The 24925-nt window shown below is 31.4% G+C and overlaps 1 protein-coding gene across 4 annotated transcripts in view; it reads right to left on the bottom strand.

The window, feature by feature from the left end:
• LOC130445800 (uncharacterized) overlaps positions 1–24925 on the bottom strand; it is a 111891-nt gene that overhangs the window by 9485 nt on the left and 77481 nt on the right. For 3 of the 4 annotated variants that reach the window (XM_056781682.1, XM_056781684.1, XM_056781685.1), the window contains one exon: positions 524–572. In XM_056781682.1, coding sequence (XP_056637660.1) covers positions 524–572 — 49 coding nt within the window. Of the gene's footprint in view, positions 1–523; positions 573–5584; positions 5689–24925 lie in introns of those variants that run through there. The other variant, XM_056781683.1, reaches the window with a different exon arrangement.

Raw genomic sequence — 24925 nt, 5'->3', positions numbered from 1 at the left:
CGGTTACTATTCCTATTGGAATATATAACCGAATATACATTAGACTTTGGAACATTTTGGAATTTTGAACATATAATCGAGGTCAAGGTCGAGGAATTTCTCGATGCCGATGACTAATTTCACTTATTTTATAGAAATTTCTCAAATAATGTTATCCAGCATAAAACTGTCGATAATTTTGGATATTTAATCAAATATATACATCAAAGGATTGAAAATGTGACTTAATTACCAAACTGAGAACATTCCAATGGTCATTCCAATAAAACCTTTTATCTGTACCTTAGATTCGAGACATTGTTTCAAAAATTTGTATTAACAGGTACGTGTCCAATAATTATCAATTAATATTGATGAATTTTCCATTTTAGACATTTCAAAGTACATTGGAACATTACGAAATTCCTTCAAAAATATGACAAGTGACAGACAGGTCGACGGAATTTAATAATTAACCAAAAAACATGATAATTGGACTTACTACAATTTAATAAATAAATAAATTAATTAATATTCTACTTACCATGATAGTTAATAAATAAAAAATTGCCTTTCCTGGTTGTTTTAATATCCTGCAACAAATAAAAACACATGTTAGTAATTGAAATGTAATATATCTATCATTTAAACACATGCGAGTTTGTTAAGTAGAGCAGTATTATGAAATTTATATAGACCAGTCATTGGGTGTTATAACTGTGCCTCGACAACAATGGTCAATTGCACAAAAACAAAAATGTACAAATTAAAATGATTTAAAACTATAAAAACACATAAATGTATTTTGTGGTAAAAACTATTAGCCGTGAGAGACTCTAAAATTGTAATCCTCATTATTGGGCGGTTCAAACCGTTCTCTAACAACACAATCGGAAGAAACGGAAGAAAGCTTCAAAGAATATCATTTTTTGTACACCGACGCCTCCAAAACATATCGCTAGAGCAGATCAATACAATAGAACAGCCATTATTACAGATCTCAATACAAGCCATTCAACAACTTTTTTCCAAACGCCCTATAGGTAGGTATCCTTATTAAAACCCAATTACACCTTATCCACCAATCTAAGGCAAACGTATCAATCATTTGGGTCCCATCACATACAAGCATCCAAGGAAACGAAAAAGCAGACAAATGTGTTAAAGAAGCAACAGATAACAACGAACCAATAATTGTACGGGAAGTGATAACAAACGACTTTAAAGGGACAATCAAAACAAAAATTTCAGTGCTAGTGGCAAATTAAGTGAATTAGATAGCAGTCGATATTGAAATCTATAAAACCATCCGTCCAACCATGAAAGAACAGTTTTAAAAATCGTATTTATTTAACCGAGAAAACTCACCAATATGCGAAACTTGTAATGTTAATATAAACGTGAAAAATTTATTGTAGAACTGTCAAAAGTACAAAAACTAGCAACTTTCCATAATTTCTCTACTTAACAATAATTGTAATACCATAAACTTAGTCAATATCTAAAAGACACTCAATTATATCATAAATTGTGAACAACTGACATGTCGCTAATAACCTTTGAAGTTGATACGACAATGAACATAAAAAATAATTATTGGGCAGTTGATTGTTTTTTCCTTTCAGATAAAATCGTTGGTACGTGGTGAAATATTTTCTGGAATCGGTACATATGACTCTTTGTAGCTTCTTTCCTTTTTGAAAAATTCATGGAGAATATGGATTGTTATATCATAGGTCGTTGATATGAAATTTGTAATCATTTACAAGATGGACTGTTTTCCCAAGTGTTGTTGTAATATTAAGAAAAAAACAGATGAGAGAGACTTGGTAGATGTTTGGTTCCAATGGACTAAATGGAGGAGAGAGAATCAGTATATAAGGATGGTTCCTCAAGTTTCTGGTCCAACAAAGAAAGCAAAAGAATTTGGGAAAATAATATCTCTATCCATTTAGCCATTATTACAAGTCTGGTACCAAAAAATAATCCGATGAGGCTAAATCTGGCAAATAGGGTGCATGAGGTAGCAATTCAAAATTAATTTTGGCCATTGCAATAACGGATGTGAGAGCTGGTACATTGTTTTGATACAACAACACTTTCTTCTTAACCAAATGCGGCCGTTTTGGCATGATTCGTTGATAGTTTTTCTTTTTTCAAGAAAATTATCCCACGCGCATCCCAAAAAACCGACCCCATGGCCTTTCCTGCAGATGGAACGATCTCTGGGGCCGGTTCTCCCGTTTCAGTCCATGGTTTTGTTTCGGGTGTGAAGTAATGGACCCACGTTTCATCCATGGTCATGAAACAGCACAAAAATTCGCATTTTAGAGTCATTAGTATGGAGGATTACGTCAAATATTAATTTCAACATAAGCGAGGTTACAAAGAAAAGCACCAGAAACGATATTGTGAACGTGAGACATGGAAGTATATTAAGCAACCGTGTTCACGTTTGAAAAATCTTAGTCATATAATTTCGTCAGAATCCCAATAAAAAAGTATTAGATTTAGCTTCATCACAGAGTTGCCTTTGGGTTTATATTGTTTCAAAAAATTAAAATGATAGTCATAGGTAAAAAGATCCATCTTGTAGCGTTTCACAATTCACAGGAAGGATTTGGTTTGATTCCTATACAAAGTCAAATCAAAAATTACAGTGGTGACAAATTATTCACAAATATTGGCTCTTCAATGTAAGTGTCTTTAGGTCTTACACTCTTTTCCAGCACCATGATGCATACTGTGATAATATTGATACTTGTAATTTGAATTTAGAAGAACTATGTTTTAAAATTGATTCAACTTTTAGAGTCTCTGTTATATGCTATCATAACTACGTACAACGTTTCCTATAAACATATTTTGATTAAGAAATATCGTTCTGGTCTATAAACTACGTTTGTCGGTGTCTATTTCCTAAATATCGAATATCAAAACAATTTTTAACCACACATCTCAAATTAACTTCTATTGGTGTAAGATAAAACTAGAAGGTTTCAGATAAAACTAATTGGAGATGGTGCTAATTTACACATTTGATACTAATTTAAATATTTGAAAACTAAAATCATTTTTTTTCTCGAACATTGAATATATTTGTTTATAATTGCTTTAACAGCCATTCAGAGATAAATTATAGCGTTTATCAGTAGTTCAATAAAATAAATGTATGACTATTAATATTTAAAATGGTATCTGATGTTTTTATAATGTATACAACATACTTCAACTATTCGTGCTTTCTGTTGTACATTTTTAATATTATACATATTATATATCATTAGATTAAATGTTGTAATGACCTGGTATTACAACTAATTATATACAAGGAGATCATTTAATGACATCGATATGTTTTTGATTAGTTTGAGACCGTTCAATCAACTCAAATTTTCTCATAATGTTTTCTAATTACAGTAGAAACTTGATAAGATAAGGACAAAGAAAAACGTTAAATAATTTGAGTTATTCAACTGATCTAACCAAGAGACTTTACTCTTAATCTACAGGCATGTCAGAAGATCTAGGATCGACTATGGGTCCTCCATTATAAAACAGGTACAGAAACAGATAACTGGAGCTTACAGAACATCTCCTATCCAAAGATGATTACAAGTAGAACTAGCTAAAAAAAGACAACACCTAACAATGTCATAAGCCAGAATTTTCACGCCACTAAGAAGTTTTTGAAAGATCATGAAAACGCGACGTACAGTTGGCGAGTGAAAAGCTTTCTTGGACTACAACGTGAAAAAATATGCATCCACCAGGAGCTTTGGTGATAGAAACCTAGATTTCAAGACTTCAAAATGAAAAAATAGACTAGGGAACATAACAATTGGACGCATGAAGAGTGGGAAAGAGTGATGAGTAAAACTTTGAGGTTAATGGATCTAAGAAAACACGGAGAAGGCTTGTCAATCATTGGAGGATGGTTTGGAGGCAGTGCAACTGGAAACTAGGTAAAAACGCTTACATTTCGAAAAAGAGTAAAAAAAAATGTAGTGAGTCTTGGCTAGCGTTTTATTTATTTTCCATCATGATAACGATCCCAAGTATTCCTTGAATAGAATGTAATTCAGTAGGAAGAATGAACCGAAAGTAGTTTCCCTAAAAAACGACTGAATAATAAAAGTAGAACGATGTTACATCTATGAATAAAAAATTTAAATATATAACAATTATACACTGTATTTTCTTAATTCTTATTTTTATTTGTTGTCTATGACGCAAACTATAGGATGGGAAAAACTATTGATGTATAGTGTGTTCACAACAATTCCCAACGCCAGACAGTTAGACAAGTGGATTTGAATTGTTTATTTTTACGTCGAACAATGGTACAAATGGTTATATAGTATATGAAATAAATCAAATTATGACATATTTAAGAACAAACAAGTTTAAACATTGAACTTCTCATGTCGCATGGAAAAATCGATTCAAAATGAAAAAATAACACAGCAGTAAAACTTGTAATGGTACTTTTATGCTAATAAAAACTTATATAGTCAACAAATATACGCAAGCGATGAGTGTTAACAATTTATTTTAACGTCTAAGTGATGTGGGAAGGATTTTTGATAAGAAGCTTGTAACAAAAATTTTATATTTCATATTTAACATTCTTATACAATATTACGAAACTGTTTCCAAATAACCGCTGTTTAAATTTATACTCATCACGAATAGGTACCGAAAAATTACAATGATTACTTCTTATTTCATCACTTTATTAAATACATATTTTGTTTTATGACTGATACTGTATGTTTGTTTTTTTTTTATAATAAATGCTTGAAAATGATACCCGAGATGTGGAAATGGGCAATAAATTCATGATAACGCAGATATTATTCCAATTTCTAAAAAGTTCTGAGACACTTTGTGTGCTAAACTGTGAGATAACTGCTCAAAAACATACTACAACTTACTTTTACACCAAAATTAGAATAAAAATGCAAGAGAAAATGAAAATACCAAAAGATACTGTAAAATATTTTAGTTGGAGATTTACTTGATGGAAAAGAAAGCTACGGCTGTGCTGATTGGTTTACTAGAGGCACTGTATTCGTAATAGAAGATTTTGTGCATTTAATAGAACAGTTAAGTTGATGATATTCATACTGGACATGGTGTTTACACTAAAACTCACAATCACCCTATTTGTCGCGACCAAGTTATTGTCTTCAGTCTTCCGTCTCTAAAAGGTGATATCCTCTTACTAAATACAGTTTCCTTTGACAATTTTCATGTCTATCATCAAGTCTAATAGTAAATTCAAACTTTATAGGCACCAGAGCTTAATGAGCTTCTTAAATTGATACTGCAAACGAAACTGTGCAGCGGTGGAAATCGCAAGGGATGCAATAATGGGTTCCAATTGTTCTAGATAGATCTACAGCAACGTCATGATCACTACAGTTACAAAATTAATTAACGTAACGTGGCCAATCGAAAAGAATAAAGATAAAATTGAAAAATATATTTTATTTTAATATATTTGTTTGTGGCTAATTTTTGGAATTTTTATTTTGTTGCATAATGACCAGAAGAAACGTCCTCCGACTTGTCAATTGATTATTTAGAAAAAAGAACTCACCAATGATGGGAACTAGTTGTCATTCCAAATATTCCACAGCACTGAAAAATTATCAAACACCTTTTCGATTTTGTCTAAAACCGCATGTCGATCGCTACGAGCTTTTGCAAAACTATGACCGATTAAAGACATTTTGAAATAAATAAGTACTCCGAAAAACGACACGCAAAGTACGTACAGACGCCAATGATATTCGAAGTCATCCATGGACCGCTGAAAAAAATTGTATAGACCTGACGCCGCCGGTATCGTTGAGGCGTCTCTTTCGCATATTTCAGGCGAGAGCGTCACGTTTCCAGAAGTATTTGAATCATACGATATTTCAACATTCAGATGGTAGATAATTTGTCTATAGTGTACGCGACAAAAACAACTTGCCGTCACTTCAAGTGCGGTTAGGCGACAATGGTACTCACATTTTTTTGTAGTCAATTTATAATTTAAATTGTTCCAAATTAAAATATTTCAGCAGAAAAAAAAATAACGGAAATACCATATTTTTCGCACGAATGATAATCTATTTATACAAGATATGAATTGTACCGAATAGCAATGATACGTGGGTGAGTTAGAGACATCATTAATTAAGAAACCAAGATCACATAATTAATTTTTTCTCCTACTTAATACTACACGCAATATTGTAAATGTACTTATACATTTTCAAAAGTACTACTAGCAAATCGGTTGTTATCTAGTATGAGAATGTTTGGGATTGATGTCCAGCGACATCATTCATAATAATTGGAAATTCCATGAATTAATAAGACCTCTAGCGATCAAATTAATGATCCATGGTTATTTACTCTTCAATTAACTTCTTCATCGTTTTTTTTCTCAGATTTATTCGCAGCTAACCAAACAGAACAATTGAAGAAATTGCTGGTTCTATTATACACAAAGAGAACAAGTTTTGAGCTGAAGGTTACAAAATTTGTCAAAACCTTAATGTTTATCAGGACATTGCTATTGAAAAATCAGGGTTTCTTGAGAAAACTGCAAGTTTTTATTTTTCTTTTTATTTTAGTTAGAAAGTGAAGACGGTGGTGTTAATTGGAACACCATATTATATTACTGATCCATTTACTGATATAGACCTACTAATCTAGATCTTGCTGATCTAATCCTAATCGAATCTTTCGTTACCAACGACTACCGTGCTTTGGTACGTTATATTTATTAAGTGGATCAAGGGAACAAAAGTAAAAGGACCTTGCTGGTGCGCGAAGGTTTTCGAAAGACATATGTTAATGAAAAAATTGTTTGTCCGGTAGGAAAATATTGAAAAGCATATGAATTCGAAAAAAAAAGGTTTTATTATTATTACGAACCTGTCCGGCACTGTTCAGCTTCAAAGAAATTTTAAAATTAGGCATATTCGCGATGTGCCTTTCATCTGTTTTTTATAAATGGCAGACGCGTCTTTTATGAACTTTTTATTATAGAATAGAATATAGAATTTTATTATAAAGGTTATTCCTTTTGATTCTTTTTGTTCTAGATCTTTATTTAGGTATATAAATTATGTGTATAGGTGTAGGTGTATAAATTATGTGTGTACACGTTAAGTTTTAAATAAACTAGTTTTTACCAGCGGCTTCGCTCGCATCGAATCCATTAAATAAGTATCAGAAATCATTATAATAGAAAAGAACGAACTCTGTAGCTATATTAGAACCTGAGATATAGATCTTTGAATGTAGAAAAATTGCCAAAAACCCACAAAAATCCATAACTCCACATTGAATATCCGCGCCTAGCTCCTCTCCAACTCAACCGATTTAAGTGTTCAAAAACTCAAAAGAAATAAGGTTTTTCAGAGAGTGTTCTTAAATCAAAACGAAGTCTGTAGCTATATTAGAACCTGAGATATAGATCTTTGAATGTAGAAAAATTGCCGAAAACCTACAAAAATCCAAAGTCCGCGCCTAGCTCCTCTCCAACTCAACCGATTTAAGTGTTCAAAAACTCAAAAGAAAGAAGGTTTTTCAGAGAGTGTTCTTAAACCAAAACGAAGTCTGTAGCTATATTAGAACCTGAGATATAGATCTTTGAATGTAGCAAAATTGCCAAAAACCCACAAAAATCCATAACTCCACATTGAATATCCGCGCCTAGCTCCTCTCCAACTCAACCGATTTAAGTGTTCAAAAACTCAAAAGAAATAAGGTTTTTCAGAGAGTGTTCTTAAATCAAAACGAAGTCTGTAGCTATATTAGAACCTGAGATATAGATCTTTGAATGTAGAAAAATTGCCGAAAACCTACAAAAATCCAAAGTCCGCGCCTAGCTCCTCTCCAACTCAACCGATTTAAGTGTTCAAAAACTCAAAAGAAAGAAGGTTTTTCAGAGAGTGTTCTTAAACCAAAACGAAGTCTGTAGCTATATTAGAACCTGAGATATAGATCTTTGAATGTAGAAAAATTGCCAAAAACCTACAAAAATCCATAACTCCACATTGAATGTCCGCGCCCAGCTCCTCTCCAACTCAACCGATTTAAGAGTTCAAAAACTCAAAAGAAAGAAGGTATTTCGGCGAGTGTTCTTAAACAAAAACGAAGTCTGTAGCTATATTAGAACCTGAGATATAGATCTTTGAATGTAGAAAAATTGCCAAAAACCCACAAAAATCCATAACTCCACATTGAATATCCGCGCCTAGCTCCTCCCCAACTCAACCGATTTAAGTGTTCAAAAACTCAAAAGAAAGAGGCTGTTTCAGCGGGTGTTCTTAAACCAAAACGGAGTCTCTATCTTGAATAGAACCTGAGATATTGAGGATAGAACGTGTGTATGTGAAAAACTCCCATAAGTAATGTACAGGGGGAAATCGCATTTGAGAATAACTTGAGAATGGTGAAAATTGGATGAAATCCGATGGTTGATGACTGATCTGTGCATCAATACCTTTCATTGAAAAAAAAATTAAGCAAATCGGTTGGGTAGAACGCCTGAACGGACTCGGAATGGAAATCATCAATTTTTTCAATATATAAGATAGTCGTAGTGAAAAGATTCAATTTGCAAAAGTAATCGCAGAAATTATTTAAGAGATATTTATAAATTTTTATAAATAAATAAATTAAGAACTAAGAGTCAATGTTTATTAATTCACCCCACGAGTATAAAGAGTGTAAATAAATACGAAAAACGTTATATTATGTTGTTTTATTGATTAATTATTTCACAAAACCAATATTCGGCTTCAGCTTCCATTAGGAGTATTGCTAATCCAGATAGTCGTTCCTTGATATTGTTTCTTATCGTAAATTTGTTTGTTTTGGTCCGTTTAAGTACTGGACAGAGGACAAGGGCTCGAAAGTAGCGTGGAGAGATCATCAACACAACTTTTCTAGCCCTCTAATGGAACGATGGGGCATATTAAGTGAAGGTAATGGTAATGTCAAGCTGCTTGTACGATTCGAGTTTCAAATATAGAGAGAAGAATGATCCAAAACGCATTTTTTTTAGATTGAGATGTGAGAAAAGATTAGAAAATCGGGTTTACTGCAATTTATATATGTTCAATTTAATTTTTTTTATTTAATATTGTTCAAAGTAACACCAATATTTATTATATGCTAAAAATCATAGCAGATCTATTTGTTTAACTTGAAATATTACAAGCATACCAAACGGCGTTGTTAATAACGTAAATTTGTTATTCAAATTTCGTTAAAATCAATACTGACTACATTATAGTTGAAAATCAATATTTGTATGGGTTGGGGATAGTGTGAACATTTCAAAATTATTAATAATACATTGTTTCCAAATCAATAAGTCGGTTCCTACTTCTTAACATCACTTCCTTATTTAAACGGAAATTACAAACCATCCGAAATAATCATAGATGGAATATTTCTTAAACGATTAATTCAAATCGCAAATACACAAAACTAAATACTGAAGGAATGAAAAAAAAGACAGAAAATAATAATTTTGCGATAATTTTCGAGAGTGTGGTTTCTAAATTGTAATTTTGCTACTAAAATATCTAAGGAGCCGCTTTAAAAGCACCGCAACTCGGATAAGCTAAATAATCAATCGCAAAATCATATCCCACGTCTTAATCACAAGATTTATTGTAATTGGTGACGAAATAGGATTCACAAATTTCAATGGACGCCCTATAGTGAGAAATTAGTTGTGAAATATATTCTTTCAGATCCAAACGTTTCAATATATACTTTTACAACATTCCATACGAATCTTTCGAAGTTTGCAATCGTATTGAAAGCATTCTTCACATAGCTCATTTGAAAAACATGCAATTTAATGTTTTAGAGCCTCAAATTTCATTTTTTTTGTTATCACTTTATAAAACAGATACGCTGAATGAACCTATGGAGAACCACGTCTTGTTGTCCTTTCAGAGTCGATGTTTTTGTTTCTCGTTACTTTTTATGTTTATAATTCCATTTGGAAACTGATTTATATTGATTTTTGATGATCCCCGTATACAACACGTAGTATATTAAACCAGTATTTATTGTATTTCGCAAGAGATAAATTTCTTTATTATAAGTGTGTTCGAAATTATTAAAAGCGCAATTTTTAACGATGAAATCCAAAACCACCCATGCAGTCTTTTAAACTTTTACCCTATAATTATATTTGCCATTTATTCCCAACGTTAATAACCATAATTTAGGCTACCGCAATTAAATGTTGTGTTTTAGCACATAATGTGAGGTCGGTGGTTTTTCGAAATGGCTTTATTTAGGGATGAACAACCCAAATAACATAAAATTAATTAATACCTTCCAATTTTTCAAATTTCTTAATAAAGATTAATGGAAACATTTAACAAATTTTTACTAAATTAAGCTCAAAAAATGGTACGAGTCGAGAGACGTAAAATATGAAAAACTTTGTGAATCCGACCGGGATGAAATAATATATTTCAAGAAGATTTATGAGAAAACTCCTAGAAATTTCTATACTACATAAAAAATCTACTTTAGACTGTTTAGACTGAATTTATTTATACGAAATCCCGAGTCAATATTTTCTTTATCATATATATAATTTAAGGTTATGTAGTAGATACCCAAGAAAATTTTATGTCATTCCAGTACATTTTTGTGTATTTATACCATTTCTTTTTATTACCAAATTATGAGTTTATGATTCATTAAATTGATCTGTAGTTTCTGTATGCACACACGAGAACATTTTCGAAACCTCATGCTGTGCTGTAAATATCATTTACTAATCTGTACTATTCCATATAGGGTGCATCATTTTCGTCATTTTTGATCCGGAGCAAAATGATAGACGAGCCAATTTTTAATCGCAAGTTATGTCGAATTATGCAGAATAATTTTTAGAATAAAACCCTTTTTCGCAACCAGTCTCGTTATTTAATAGCCAGACCTCGTACTTCTAAATGTAGTTAATATTCACAATGTCACAACTTGATGTTGTGTTTTTCGATACTTGTACGTTCATGTGTCAAAAAAAATTTTGTTAGTGAAGAAAAGAAAAAATATGGAAATAAAAACGTTGAAAATGGCTAGCTTGTACTTCAAACTGAATTTTCTTTGTATAAAATAAAAAGTTTGCTATGAAAATTTCATTATTATTATTATTAATATCAACAGTTTCTATAGAAAAATATATACAAGGACCCGTAATTCAAAAGATACATACAGTACATATAGATTAATATTATATTAATAATTGCAAAAATTTTAATACGACTGGTAACCAAATCTGTCTTGAATCATATTATTCAAAACAAATCGCCGTCAATTATACAAACGTGGATGAACCCAACAAAAAAATTGGTCTATCAACATTTTTGTTAAGACTCATCATTTCATTCACCGAATTTAAACAGTACATCTAAGGAGGTATTTGATTAACCTCGTAAATTTGACTAATGAGCGTGTGACAGGTCTAAATGCTGTTAAACCCGTATGTAATCAAGATTTGAGAGAGAGCAGGACCGGATAAATCTATTATTCGATTGAGGAAATATACAAAAAAAAAACCATTAAATGAATAAATCAGCAGGTATATCCACATAGAAAATGTTGTTTGGTCACCATCAACTAACAGAAATAAATTATAACGTGGAAAATATGTCTTTAAAATGAATGTTTCTATCATCAAATTACAGTATTAAAAAAACTATTTTCAGTATGAAATCGCATGTATGAATATGAGCTAAAACTGTTCTTAGAGGGCTGAACCAATCCTGGTAAAGGTTGATCAATTTCAAACACTTCGTCATCTACTTTAAGTTGATGGGTGATGAACCACTGTGATGGCTTACCGCCAGCTGAGTGACAACAGAAATAAACGGCTATTGAGATTTGTATCACATCTTTTATTGATGATAATTAGAACTTCATTTATACATCGTAGCAACAATGAAAAAAATGGAAATAAGTCATCATTTATGGGATATTAATTTCAAGAAAATAACAATCATTTGAATACCTTTATTTAGTTCGTTGTGCTAACTTCAGAAAATTAGTCTGATATAAATTGGCGACCAGCAACGGTTAGTAATAATAAAAAACTTTCATAACATATTTTTGAGTAATAAAATATATTAAAATCATCGATTTGAAAACTGCAATCGACTCAATAGATGGAAGAACGGTATGGAATAGTATGAGGAATAGATATCTTTGGAAAAATAGCAGAAATAACAAAAGGAATAAATGACAACTGAGGGAAAGTTCAAGAAAAGGATAGAGGAGATAAACTTAGTCCTCTTGGAGACAATAATTGGTTACAGAAACCTAGAAAAGGTAAAAATAGACGGATTAGTATATGCAGACGATATATTAATTGTAGCAGATAGATTTAAGTGAATGAAAGAAATAGTAGACACATGGATGAAGATAATAGACAATGAAAACAAAAGTTAAATGAGGAAGTGAAACAAAAAGGTACATAATAAGAAGTTGTCTTGGAGAAGCTCGAAAGGAAACGAAATAAAATATATTTAAACTGAAACGGACGCAGAAAAACAAGAACATCACAAGATTAATAAGGAAAGTAACAGAAACAACGATATAAGAAACGAAGGAAAGACAGACCCAGAAAAACTTGGCTGCAACAAGTAACACAGGAAGTGAGAAGACAAGAGAAAACAATACAGCAGATGAATGAAGCAGAAAACGATTAAGAGTGGATTAAAGGAAAATGAAAACTAAAATCTCAATATTCCAACGCTCGAAATGATATAAAGAGTTCTAGAGACGAAGATAAAGAAGAGGCTTGATCTTAACCACTTGGTATATCATTTTTTCTTTTTTTCGGTATCTTGATACAATCAGAATCTAGTTTGTGTATATTTTCGATATTCCTTATTATAACTTTGACAAGAATCTCGTGAAACGAACAGATTTTGATCCTGTCCAACCAAATTTGACTGCAATGAGACAGTTTCAAAAATATTTATTCCTTTGTTGAAGTATCTAAAATATTCTAAATGCCCAGCTAGACAAATTTCTTGATTAGTTATTTGTTCATTTAGAAGTATTTCTTCACAAATTTCTTTCATTATAAATATTTTTGTCAAATTCAATTCAATTTATATAATTATGAAGAATAAATTTCTGGGAAAAACCCTTCAAACCCTTTCTATATTCACGTCCATACAGAAACATTTGACAGATAACTGGAATTGTATCAAAGCTCTGACGTTTTTTCAATAATCTTATTATTGTCAGTTAGAAACTTTGATCCTTAAGCGTATAAAAGGATAAGGTAAATCATCATTATGTGAAGAACCTTTTGGTACGTCATTCACACGACCATTACTGTCGGACGATAAAAGGATTATACTTACTTTGTTTATTTAATGGATATTGAAGTGTCAGTACGGATATAATAAACTATAATAGTTAAATAGGACTAATAGGACATTTCTTGATACACTAAATCATTTTTATAATGAAACATTGAGGTGTAAACATTGGGGTGGGTCTCTGAGAAGATTATATTTCATTCATAGTTTTGAGTTCGTGATAATGCGCTTAAGAATTTAATATAAAAAATGTTAAAATTGTTGTTTACTTTAGACTAAATTTAAATTTAATAGTAACGACGAAAATATTCGAATTGACAGCAACAAATAACAAAATTTTTGCCAGTCAATATTTAGTGGAAAAAAAGGTATCTAAGGATGTAAAAGAATTTATTTCAAGGTTCAAAAATATGTTTGTCTATAAAATATTCATTTTCGCGTCGAAATGGTTAATTGATTTAACTATTTGGGTTGAAATCACCTTTTTTAATCAAAATTGAGTAAGAAACACAAACCATATATCAATTTCCAACATTATTTTTTAAAAAATAGAAAAAAATACATTGGATTCACTCCCCCAGAACTTTATATAAAAAACAATAAAAAATAAAGCCGAGAATATTTTGGAAAACATTTTCGACAGCTCACTTAACATGAACCGTTGAAAATTTGAAACTCCATGGTATATAATGATTAATATTTTCAGTAGAAATAACCTAAAGACATTGATAATTATTCGGAAAAATTTTATAACAGATTTCGAAAGCTTATTGCCAGAAAACAGACCGAAACCTGTTGCCTATAAACTACAAGCTCAACAAAGTTATTCGGATGGAAAATTTGCTAATTATAGAAAAAAACAATTTATTTAAAGGTGCAATTAACAAAATAATGATTGGAAAAGTTAAGTGAATATCCTGACGTGTCAGTTTCTATAACACCACTTTTGGTCAATCGACAAACCGCGGTCGATCTATTGACGTGATTAGTAATTTTTTCCTTGGTATTCAAGCCAATCACTCCGGCACAAGTTTCGAATTTCCAGTGACGATTTATTCTTAGGAATAATCTGTTCATTTTAATATTTGGACCCCTTTTTGACATCAATTTTTTAAATAATCTGACAGAAAAAACTTTGCTGTCGTTGTTTTCTATTAGAAATTTTCTTTCAGTACAAATTCTTGAACTACCTTGGCAAGTCTTGCTGAATACAGCGGACACTTTTGAATAGGTCGATAATAACTTTCATTCCATTATAATATTTTTCCACAGATTACTTGTTAAGTTCTACATGGTTTTCACAGTAGTTTTCCTCAACCCTGTACCATATTTTCTTCTCATGTTCACTGCCCAATCCTTAAAATTATCGCCTAATCTTCCGCTGTCCGATTTCCATCTAATTGATACTTTATATCAATGCAAAAATCCATAAATGCTTTGCGTACAATTTATTTACTGTAAACGGTTTTTTGCATGTTTTTTCATTAATATTCTCGTCAGTATAACATGATATTTTGAAAGAATGAATATTTGAAACGTGGAAATCGAAATTAATCAATATGGTAACGTGATAAAGAAAAATCAGTTTATGGGATCTGTTTGGTGGTCTTTAATCAAATGACTTAAAATTAATTGAATCCATTCTACTGAGACGAAAAATTTTCTAAGCAACAATATGATATCTATCTATTTCATCATTTCATTTCAATCTATTTCATCGGATGATTAGAAGTTGAAAGTATATAGGAAAACGGAAAAATTCAATATCTATTTGAGTATATTCAAGTAATTCGTTGATGTTTTCAATTGTGACTAGTTTTTGATGATAAAAACCGCGGTTTCAAAACCTATGGAATAAAGTATATTAGAGGATTGTAATTTTAGTCAATCATTGTTAAATGGTAAATTAGATTTAACTATCTATCAGTTTGAAAAACTATGATAATCCTGGAAATATTTTTTTGTCGATTATGACGTTACTAACGAAGATGAAACAACGTTTAAATATATAAAATTTGGCAGGCTGTGAAAAGTAGAAATACGTAGTTTTTGATGTTAAAAATATTATGATTGTTGAGGAATCAATCAAATTAATATTTGTTAAAAACACTATCATTGTTATCACTTTAAACCGAACTAATCTTTGATAGACGGGGATTATGATATAAGTATTAATTTTTGTTTATTCTGTAGACGGTGTTGGACAAGTTCCAATTTTTTTCGAGTACTTATTGTTTTCACATTAATAGTTTTAGATTTAAATGTTATCGTGATAAGGTGTGCAAACGATGAAACATAACATTTTCATATACATAAAATAACTACAATAAAATATATTGATGGTCATGGTGAAACCTCTACATGTAAACACCAATCGTGTAATGTTTTGGGTATTGAAATTATTTTATATTAGAAATAGAACGAAATAGTTTGTATTATAATCTATCAACGGTGTTCTCGATAGTTTTTTATTTGTTTTAGCTTCCCATTTCCTTGGTAAAATTCCAAGAAGTAGACGTATCGAGGATTTGGAATCACTCAAATAGAGGGATGATTTGTTGCTTGGAATCGGATCAAATCTTATCAATAAACGAATAACTATTTTATCTCCACTCTTCCCGTGATAATGGCTTCAAATTGGGAGCAGAAACATCGAAAATTTTCAAAATTCCAACTCTTGAACCTTCTTTTGTTCATAATCCAAACATTTCATTCCCAAATTATATATCGCTCAGATAGGGGTGGTTTTAAGCTTCGTAATCCCTGTTCTCATATTATCAGCGTACAAATCATGTGCATAAATCTAACAAATTTTCACATTTTGCTCTTAAAATGAAAAGTTTTCGATAAACTATCAATGGGAACGAAATAACCCACCTTCCTTTTCTTTGTAGTCATTAGAGATACCAACCATATCGGACTATTAATAACTTTGTATTCAATTTAAACCAAATCTAGAGTAACTCGAATTTAACTCAATCTAATCTTGTGAAGTCAAGTACAGATAACCACAAATAAATCCAGTTCTCTATATAAAATGTTAAATTTGGTCTGGTGCATGGATTTTATGGAAAAGATTTCAATATCTTATCGGGAATAGAAAATTTACCCTCGTAATACCAACAATATGACAAATTTTACTGAAATTATTCATGCATGATATTTTTCGAATATAAATTGTTCTGGAATGTTATGAACGAAGACAGTTGTGACTCATTTCACTGTAACCACAATTTCATTCTTAAAAATCTGAATAAAATTCCGAGTATCAATAAATAACTTAGTTGGACTTACTCATCGTTTTATCACGTTCACGAATTACTCAAAATAGATTTGGCTTCAACGTGTTTTTGTCTCATAAGATATATTAAAGAATGATAAACACAATAATATTATATAATATCTAGTAAATGAAATATTGAACATTCCTTTTGTCCTCTTGTTATAATATTTCTTCTAAACCTTTTTCACCTCAAGAACATGCCTTGGAAAGAAGAAAACCTAACCCAAGCTCTTTCGACCGCAGTACGATACACGATCAGCTTGTAGCCGTTTCCAGAAGAAAAAATTTTTTTGCGTGGTGTCTTTGTAAATATATCTGATAATAGAACGATGACTATCGACTTGGATTAAACCAACAACAGTGTGCCAATCAACTCGCTGATGAAGCACCATCCCGAGTCACCGGGCTCCGATGGTTTTCCGAATTCAATCGTCACTACAGGTCTTCAAAAATCGGCTGTTGTGCCAGAAAGCATCCATGGATACCGCATAATTTGACAATTGGTCAAAAAAAGATTAAAAGATTAAAAATTTAATCGTGGTTCTTCAAAAGACGTCTCTAAGATTTGCTAAGAATCGTAGATCCATGCATATGAGCCTGAACCTAAACAACAATTGATTGTACGGGTCTTTCAAGACGAGACAAATCCAACAAAAGTTTTTCACGCCCGAAACACTCCGAAGCAAATGGTCGCCTGTTTTTTCGAAATAACTTTCCCCAACGTACCATTAGAGCAACGTGGAACGGCCAATTTTGAATTCTATACCAGCATTTGTTTGCCAGAAGTGTTCAAAAAAATCAAGGACACCATTAGCAGAAGACGAATCATTTTTCAACGACAATTCCAGCTCTCAAACAAAAACGTTTGTGCAATCATAACATCGAATTAATAAGTCATCCGACGTAAAAATCTGGAAATATGTCAAAGTAAAGTTTTATTAGACTGGTGGGGTAAATTTTTTTAAGTGTTAGTAAACGGCAACCAATTAATTCCTTCTTTCTTCAGTAGTTTCATGCATTCATTTCATACGCTGAATTTTTTGACTTAGTACCGGGTCGGGATCCACAAAGTTTTCAGTGGAAATGTCACAGTTTACGAACTTATTCTGGTAATAACAAAAACTATATTATTTAGGAGATTAATTGAATAAAAAACATTCAATTTTCAAATAAATGATAGAAAATTCAGTAGCTTTAAGAGACCGAGATATGGTTACAAATAAATTTAAAAATCTGCTATAAGAAAGTAGAAAATCACTTTAAGCAACTGTGTTTAAAGTATTTTAGATGAAATGACGTCTTTAAATAATTGTATATGGAATAATCAAATTGAAATAACAGTTCAAACAACTGTATTTGAAACGAGGTTTGATGATTTTGATAATTGAATCTGTATATATCGAACTATTTCTTATTGAATCATATAATTGAATATTTTCATATTATTTTCGCTTATAAATTGTTAGAATGAGTTTTAACAACGTCAATACATAAATTAATTACCAAACTTGAACAAAAACATGTTTAAAAATGGAAATTTCAACTAGTTTCTCCGACATAACTTTCCATTATCAAATTACCTGAAAAAATTTTAATTAAATTCCACTACTTTAAATACCGTATCGGATTGGTTGTGTGTGTGTCCTCCATTCTAAAATTTATTCGTCTAATAATAAAAAACCGTTGAAAGCATTAATTGCTGTGATTTGAAAACAGAATGCTGTCTGGCGCCATCTAACACGATATGAGTATGTTTATGTAGTAATGGGGCTTATTGCTTAAAATAAAGCCATAAAATTTCATAATTTGAATTTGATTCACGTGAAATATTTGAAAATTCAACAAAAATATACCGATTTTTGGTTAGTTTCATTCAATATTTCTTAAGGAGATACTGTGAAATCTAAAATGGAAATTGTGTGTCCCCAACTGTTCCTGTTGATCCGAAGTTGCATAAAAAAAGTTATTTGTGAAAAGTATGGACAAATATAAGCACAACACATGTCACAAGGCCTTAATATTCTATAGTTATTTCTTGGTTATATTTACAGTTAAGTAACTGAAAGTGTCTAAAAAAATCAGGGCTGTAAATATAGTAAAATCCTTTTTTACAAATCAAAACAGATGCATTTCATGTAGGGGGGTTATAATCGTAATTTTTAAAAAAAATTGAGTACAGAAGATAATTGATATAAAGAAAATTAAAACAACTCAAAAATTATAGTAAATAATTTCCTCTTATTTTAGAACAAAAATTGTACGGGGCTGTATATTCGAGATACCAGAATGATTTCAATTTCGCTGAGAAAAGGGGGTGGTTATATTCGAGGAAGGGGCTATTTTCGGGATTTTACGGTAGTTCGATTGATGTCGGAGGGCTCGTTGACGATCCAGCGAATAAACACGGTTCAACTTTCACGTACATCCTACTTAAACTTATATTCACCACTCATAAATATATAAATAGTTATATACGAAAAAACTAATGACACGGGAGCTACTTACTGATGAAATTTTGAACAGATTATGTCTTTTTGTATATACTAAGAGTCGCACAGGGGTGTGAATCCGTTGAGGTAAGTACGTGCTTTTAGATTGACTTACGGAGCTAACGCGTTTAGGTTTCCTCAATTAATATGTATGTAAAATAGTTTTTTTGAAGCAAGAAAAGTTTTGGTGTACTGCATTTCTATTTTTATTAAATTACTTTCATATCAGTCGTCTTCTTGATGTGAACAATAAAATAAAAAAATTGCCGCTCCTTGAAATAACCCGCCCTGGTGAATCCACAACTATTGTCATATTTTCCAAAGTAATATCTTGAATTATCAAAACTAATTTATCATTCTTTTGTTAAAAACTATACCTACGACGGGTTATCTGGTATTATAAATAGCATACAAGCTGAAATTATCACAATTTCTCAAATACTTGGGATAACATAGAACTTGTTGTGTGGATAACCCGTTTGACACCCAATTTTTCCTTAATGACAATCTTAATTAATTAGAAACGCACCCATTGTCGTTAGTTTTCTAGTCGTCCTACCGCTTCCTTCTTCATTATTCAAATCGACTACTAAGAACATATATACCATAAACATATAAACTCTAATGTTGTCACTTGCCGTTTAATAAGTGTTCCTACTGACTTTTATTTTAATTTGGTAACTTATAACCCAATCAAAATTGTTGGATATGCAGCGTAATGACTCCTCTTACATTCTAATTGATCGAAGAATTTGATAACTTCGAATATTTTTAGGTGTCAAAGAAACACTTAATGTTATAGAAAATAAGAAAAAATCCTCAACGCAATGAAAATGTGGAATCGAATTTATGTGTAGCCCCATTCATATTTGATTGATTTAAATTGAATATCTAATTGTTTTCTTTGAATTACAGCATTTGGCATTATAATCTAATGTTTTGAATAACTTTAGTCTTATTAATTGCAGAAAACTTGTTTCAATCTAATAAACTTTGTTGTTTTAACTATCAGAACGAAGTTTCAGAAGAATATAGATATTTTTTTGTATTCATTCCATATAAGATCTTTTTCATATTGGCATTACATATAATTGACCAAAAATAAGCAACTGAATTGGTTTATTATCACGAATCTAATACTGGTCCAGTTAACTTGATTGTTTATTAAGTTACTATAATTCAAAGCAAATTTCTTTTTTTTTTTAGTCTTTTCTGTGTTGCAATAACCTGCGTTTCTTGTTATTCCCAGCACACTTTGGGTCAACCTCTTGGCTGGTTTCCATTTTATTACCTTCCATATCAGGGCTTCTTCATATATGTCCAAATCATTTAAACATCAGGATCAGTGTATAACCTCTTAATATCTAGAGTCATTATCCTTTTTAGGTATCCTCCATCGATTTCCTACTGGTTCCAGTATCTTTCTCAAGATGTTTTTCACCAAGAACTTCTTCGTCCTTCTCCTGCACATGGTTTCAATTCCATGAATGCTGTTCTGTATATTCTTAACGTTGCGATTTCTTTTGCTGCCACATCTATGCTTCTATTATTTGTCTAAATAGTATATAATAGGCTAAAATAAGTACTATTGTGGGTTACGAAATGTTAAACTCGGTCTAAAGTAACTTGGAAGAGTGTTTACAAGTCGTATGATCGTTTTGAGCGGGAATGGGCGTTTGAAAAGTTCTTGGATATGGATATGTTGAGAAAGGAACCTGAAAAATGAGTTAATGTCTTTCTTCTTAATCAAAATTTTTTATTTAAAAAGCTTTCTCCCTATTTTCATTAACTTTTCTTACCAGATTTAGAACTATGGATTTTCTGACGCTTCGAAATAATGAAAAATTTGTTAAAAATAAATTACGTTGACAGTATTTGTGACATTGAGAAAGCAATAGCCGAAAATTATTATAAAAATGCTCCAAATCGTGAAATATTAGGTAAAAAATGATTTTCGATTGCAACTTTTCCTTTTACATCGGCCAAACATTTTCTATACAGTTAGATCTCTTTTAAATATTATTCTATTCTAGACAGAAAGATGATATCTGAATTTGGGATACTTGCAATAAGTTTGTTACCTTAGTTGTGATAAATTGTTTTGATTTTCTTTGTTTAAGGTTGATTATTATCCTTGATTTTTTCTCAAGTATCAGTCGAGAGTTACTTTTAAATAATAAGTCATTTACATTCAATTTAGTACGAGGTAAAATTTGCATTGTATATTATTTTATTAATAAATTTTTTGTTATTTACTTTGGATTTATCAATGAATTGCGTCCTTTATTCAATAAACGACAGACGGAAAAATAATTGCAACAATTCTTATTTACTTTTAATATTTGCTTTCGTTACATAAGTTAAAGTGTAATACCAATTAAATGAATGATAAATTCTTGAAAGGTATACTATTTTTGTTCGTTGGCGACAAATATTTGATTTACTAAAAATGATAAAAAGTACAAATTACAAGTGGGTATTTAATTTCTGCTAGACTTTGATTAACATAAGTTTGTTCATTTATAGAAAAATTCTCAGTTTTCTAAGATAATCGTTCAATTAGATTCTCGAAAATAAACATTAAAAACTAATAAGAAAAATTAGTTTTATTTGTAAAATATGAAGCGAATTAGTAAAATTTTCATTTAGTTATTAAAAAAGTCGCGAATAACGAAAAAAATGAGGAGGAGGAGTTAGCATAGGAAATAACGAAAATGTGGAAGTTATTATAAAGAAAGAACTAGTAGTAGAAATTATTAGAAAGGGTGAGGATGAGAAAACACCCGGGAAAAATGAAATACAGAAGTTGTTTCACGAGTAAAGTCGATTTTCATGTATAAAAATTTCTATACATCAACTTAGAGATAGATATTTCCAAAGATACCAAACGTGGTCATTGAAAATCATTCGGTAAGATCTATGAAAGTTGTCGAAAAGTGCTACACGGATTCACTTAGAGTCAGCGCAATGTCAAGTTATAACATGGATCTACCTAATCAACAAATATGGAAAACTAGTGGAGAATTACCAGAACCCGTCGCAAAGAGGGTCGATCCGAAAGGAATATTGTTGTGCTTGCGATAGGTATATAGTGAACAGCTCGAAGATCGATGAAATTAAGAAATTAACGTTATTTAACTCCTACCATATCCAGAATTTAGTCCTGAACTTGCACCATCACCTTTCAAAATAATATCATCTATAATACAAAGACGATTTTTAGCGAGTGAAGGCGACAGTAGTGCTAGCTATCCACACTCTCGATTTATCCTGTTACCTCTTACGTTCACTACATAATATATGTGACTTTATGTCAAAACGGAGAAGGTGGTGGATTGAATTCCACCAAAAAAAGTATATGTAAAGTTGATATGTCTGTGTTTAATTGTTTTCTCATTCCATATCACTTCACATTTATCTTAATTGTAGAGATTTTTTGAATGCACACATCCTTAGTCCCTTAGATTAAAAGTGCAAGCACTTATGTGACATACAATAGACAAATGAACCTCACTACGTCGCGTCTTTTGACTCATACCTGAAAACCGATACGAAACGTAGCGAGAGGTCACGAGCTCACAATCCACACTCTCACACTCGCGTTCTCTCAAGTAGCTTCGTTTAGAATCTACAGGTAAATCTATAGATGGAATATATACAATTAAACGGATGGATAATATAATGCTGTTTAGAGATTTCGAACAAGCAAGAATGGAATAAAGATTATAAAAGAAAAACAGATCGAATATTTTATTCAACAAAAATCACTGTTTACAACTCGTTTTGTAAACAGTGGAGAAATTTTTTAAGTAAGCATTTTGAAGCTGATTTTCATGCATAGAAATTCGTGGTAATTTGAGATGATTTTCTCAGAAATTTCCCCATATTTCACGTTCTTCTATATATTTAATATGATATAAAAGAATCAGCTTTATATACGAAAACGTTTTTCCATATATTTTGATGAAGAATTCCAAATAAATATACCCGATTATGAGATCATATTTACATAACTGACTCACAGCGAAACACGAACAATATCCAACATTGTACTTCACAAAATTGCATTTCAACTGCACCAATCTTTATTTTTTGTATAGTCAATAATATGCGTTGAACTGTCTTAACTGTCATTCACCTTTCTTATCACTTTTGATATAACTCTCAAAAAAGTAGAACGGCGCGCATAGTTTCACATAATATTGCTTCTCATGCTGTTATCAAACGATAAACATAATCCGTTTATCTGTAAAGAAGAAAAAGATTTTATGATGAATTGTTGATAGGATTCGTTATACTTCGCAATACCTGAGCAGATAGGAAATTGCTCTCGTAGAATTATAAATTACATTCAAACTAATAAAAAGTATCCAAAAGTATCGTTACTACAATTATCAAACTAAACTTTAAAGATAATGATAAATACCATGCAGTACATCTAATTGAATTATCTTTTGTACGATGCAAGATATTATTAGTATTAAGTGAAACATAAAAGTTTTATTTACTTGGTAAATTTAACAAACAAATTATTAAGAATAATGTAAAATTGTAGGTCTCGCAAATACAGCTCTAGGTTGGATTATTTTGGACGCTTGGAAAAGAATTCATCGGGATAGTATCGGTAAAACAAGGTCAGTTTAACGACCTTTCTTCTATTCTCTAAGTTTTTGGTCAACTCCGAATCGCCTATAAGTCGAATTGCTGTCTTCTATATTAAGTCGAGCATCCTCAGGGTATTCTTGGGTGTCGTGCTGCAAATATGCGAGCAATACTCTAAATATAGACAAATCTGGGCTTCATTCGTATACAACTATTTGGTTTTTTGGTGAACAACACTCAGCACCCAACAATCCTGATCTGCGGTGCTAGCCTTGTTTGTAAAAACGGCATCCTGAGTCTTTGCTGCATTACACTCAATCAGCTGGATTCCACTCCACTTTAGAATGTTTTCAATATCGGTATTGATGGTAGTGTTGTCGAGTAGATCGTTGATGTGCAGAAGAAAGGAAGTAAGTGACATTGTGCACACCTGTGCAGCACCAGCATTGACTTCAAACCTTTCTAAGGTGTGTCCATGGATACCGAGGTCTTTGAATCAGTCGATAAGTGAGGACGACAAACCTGCTTCTCCTTTTCTTCCGTATATTAGTCGCCTGTTTTATCTTCAACATCCTTGCCTCCTATCCGACTTCAAGGTTGTCGCTCCACCTGGTATTTCTTCAGCCCAATGGAGATTTATCACTCGCTATCTTGACCAGTCTGTTGTTATTCATACGATTTATGTTTTCTTTCTTTCTTAATAGAACCCATTCGTTAACGTCATCCATTTTCCACAGTCTTCTGGCTATTCTACGCAGCAATTTCATCTCTGCTGTTTCCATAATTCTCTTGGTTTTCGCCGTTTCTGGCCGAGTCTCTGCGTTGCATGTCATAATGGGTCTTACCGTGGCCTTGTATATTCTCGATTTGGCTTAAGGCTTCATTTGTTTTCTCTCTTATTTCGTTCTCTACGTCTCCAAATCCTGAAATCTCGATTCCCAGGTATTTCAATGTCTTTACTTGGTGAATTATCTGGTCGTCCACGACTAGCTTTTATCGGAGTTTTGGATGTGGTCATATACTTTGGTTTTGACGCAGCTGTGCAGTTAAACACATGTAAAAGCTCCTCATTTTTTACGTCTAGAACAGCATCATCAACGTTAATTATAACCGACAAACCGTACGATGTTAATTTATATATAACATTGGCATGCGAGATCCTGTCAAAAGACTTCGATATATCCAGTGTTATTACT

Source organism: Diorhabda sublineata, chromosome 6 (assembly GCF_026230105.1).
Source record: "Diorhabda sublineata isolate icDioSubl1.1 chromosome 6, icDioSubl1.1, whole genome shotgun sequence".
NCBI classification, from domain to species: domain Eukaryota; kingdom Metazoa; phylum Arthropoda; class Insecta; order Coleoptera; family Chrysomelidae; genus Diorhabda; species Diorhabda sublineata.
The sequence above is the reverse complement of the archived record's forward strand: the minus strand, read 5'-3'. Positions and strand labels throughout refer to the sequence as shown.